We start from the raw sequence: 2158 nt of genomic DNA on the forward strand, positions 1-2158 counted from the left end.
AAACTTTAGATAGGCAGGAAATTAAAGCAATAGGACGGTAGTATGAGGGATTAGGAACAGGCTGATTGTAGGCAAACTTCCAGCAACGGAGAGAAAGCCATACATGTACTTGGGATGACATCAGGACGAAGAAAAGAGGACAAGGAAACCTGGTGGTGGAATGAGGAAGTGTAGGATAGCATAAAGAGGAAGAGGCTGGCAGAACGAAACTGGGACAGACATAGCGACGAAGGAAGTCTTCAGGAACACAAGGAAATGTGTAGCATAGTGAAGAAGGAAGTGGCAAAGGCGAAAGAAAAGGCATATGAAGAGTTATATGAGAAGTTAGATACTAAGGAAGGGGAGAAAGACCTCTACCGACTGGCCAGATGGAGAGACAAATATGGGAGGGATGTGCAGCATGTTAAAATGATAAAGGATGCAGACGGAAATATACTGACAAGGGAAGATAATATATTAGAAAGATGGAAGGAGTATTTTGAGGATCTGATGAACATCGAAAATGAAAGGGAGAGAAGAACGGAAGACTTAAATCAGGAAGTGCCAAGGATCAGTAGAGAAGAGATGAGGAAGGCTTTGAGGAGGATGAAGGGAGGTAAGCAGTAGGTCCAGATAAGATACCAGAGGAAGCATGGTGGAGTTTAGGAGAGATAGCAGTGGGTTGGCTAACCAGACTGTTCAACGGGATCTTGGAAGGCGAGAGGATGCCAGATGAGTTGAGAAAAAGTGTGCTAGTGCAGATTTTCAAGAACAAGTGAGATGTACAAAGCTGCAGCAACTGTAGAGGAATTAAGCTGTTGAGTCATGCAATGAAGATATGGGAAAGAATCGTGGAAACGAGATTGCGAAGACTGGTGAGGATCAGTGATGAGAAGTTCGGATTCATGCCAGGGAGAAGCACAACGGACGCAGTATTTGCTCTGAAGGGAAGGACAGGAGCTGCATTGCGTGTTTATAGGTCTAGAAGAGGCTTACGATCGGGTGCCGAGAGAAGAGCTGTGGTATTGCATGAAGTGCTCGGGAGTGGCAGAGAAGTATGCGAAGGTGGTGAAGGACATGTACGAAAACAACGTAACAGCAGTAAGGTGTGCTGCAGGAATGACAGAGGGTTTCGAAGTGGAGGTGGGACTACACCAGGGATCGGCTTTGAGCCCTGTTTGCAGTAGTAATGAACAGACTGACTGATGAGGTCAGACAGGAATCCCCACGAACTATGATGTTCGCAGACGACGTAGTGATCTGTTGCGAAAACCGGGAAGAAGTGGAGACAGAGTTAGAGAGGTAGAGATATGCACTGGAGAGAAGGGGATTGAAAGTGAGCAGGACCAAGACTGAGTACATGTGTCTCAACAGAGGTGATAGGGAGACAATAAGGCTATAAAGTGTGCAAATGACAAAGGTTGACGAATTTAGATATTTGGGGTCCACGGTACAGAGTACTGGAGACTGTGGTGGAAGCGGGACGGAATGGGTGGAGGAAGACGGCAGCAGTGACATGTGACAGAAAGGTTTCCGCAAGAACAAAGGGAAAGATTTATAAAACAGTAGTGAGATCCGCCATGCTGTACGGTATGGAAACAGTACCACTAACGAGAAAGCAGGAAGCCAAGTTGGAAGTAGCGGAATGGAAGATGTTGCGATTTGCTCTTAGAGTGACGAGGATGGATAAAATCAGAAATTATTACATCAGAGGAACAACACACGTACGTTCACATGTCTGGGGGGTTCCACTCATACTGCTTTTCTAGACAGGTGGAATCAAAAGCTTTTCGTCTCATCAACTCCTCTCCTCTAACTGACTGTCTTCAGTCTCTCTCTCACCGCCGCAATGTTGCATCTCTAGCTGTCTTCTACCGCTATTTTCATACTAACTGCTCTTCTGATCCTGCTAACTGCATGCCTCCCCTCCTCCCGCGGCCTCGTTGCACAAGACTTTCTTCTTTCTCTCATCTCTATTCTGTCCACCTCTCTAACGCAAGAGTTAACCAGTATTCTCAATCATTCATCCCTTTCTCTGGTAAACACTGGAACTCCCTGCCTGCTTCTGTATTTCCACCTTCCTATGACTTGAATTCCTACTACTGCTTTGACCCTTTTATGGGACTGGCATTTCAGTGGGCATTTTTTTTTTTTTTTTGGATTTTTGTTGCCCATGGCC

At 45.8% G+C, this 2158-nt stretch overlaps 1 protein-coding gene across 1 annotated transcript; it reads left to right on the top strand.

The window, feature by feature from the left end:
- The first annotated feature begins 255 nt into the window (after positions 1-255).
- Positions 256-1501, top strand: LOC135090455 (uncharacterized). The gene is made up of 3 exons (XM_063987193.1): positions 256-595; positions 959-1122; positions 1436-1501. Exons 1-3 carry the CDS (start codon positions 256-258, stop codon positions 1499-1501), a joined length of 570 nt encoding a protein of 189 aa, XP_063843263.1.
- Positions 1502-2158: the final 657 nt, after the last annotated feature.

This window comes from Scylla paramamosain, chromosome 35 (assembly GCF_035594125.1).
Source record: "Scylla paramamosain isolate STU-SP2022 chromosome 35, ASM3559412v1, whole genome shotgun sequence".
NCBI classification, from domain to species: Eukaryota; Metazoa; Arthropoda; class Malacostraca; order Decapoda; family Portunidae; genus Scylla; species Scylla paramamosain.

What these genes read in the sequence shown, in the direction of transcription:
- LOC135090455 (XM_063987193.1), top strand. Translation starts at nt 256, where the DNA reads ATGTGTAGCATAGTGAAGAAGGAAGTGGCAAAGGCGAAAGAAAAGGCA. An exon ending in TTTGAGGAGGATGAAGGGAG is followed by an intron (nt 596 to 958) that starts GTAAGCAGTAGG and finishes GCGTGTTTATAG; the next exon opens with GTCTAGAAGAGGCTTACGAT. An exon ending in CAGAGGGTTTCGAAGTGGAG is followed by an intron (nt 1,123 to 1,435) that starts GTGGGACTACAC and finishes TCCACGGTACAG; the next exon opens with AGTACTGGAGACTGTGGTGG.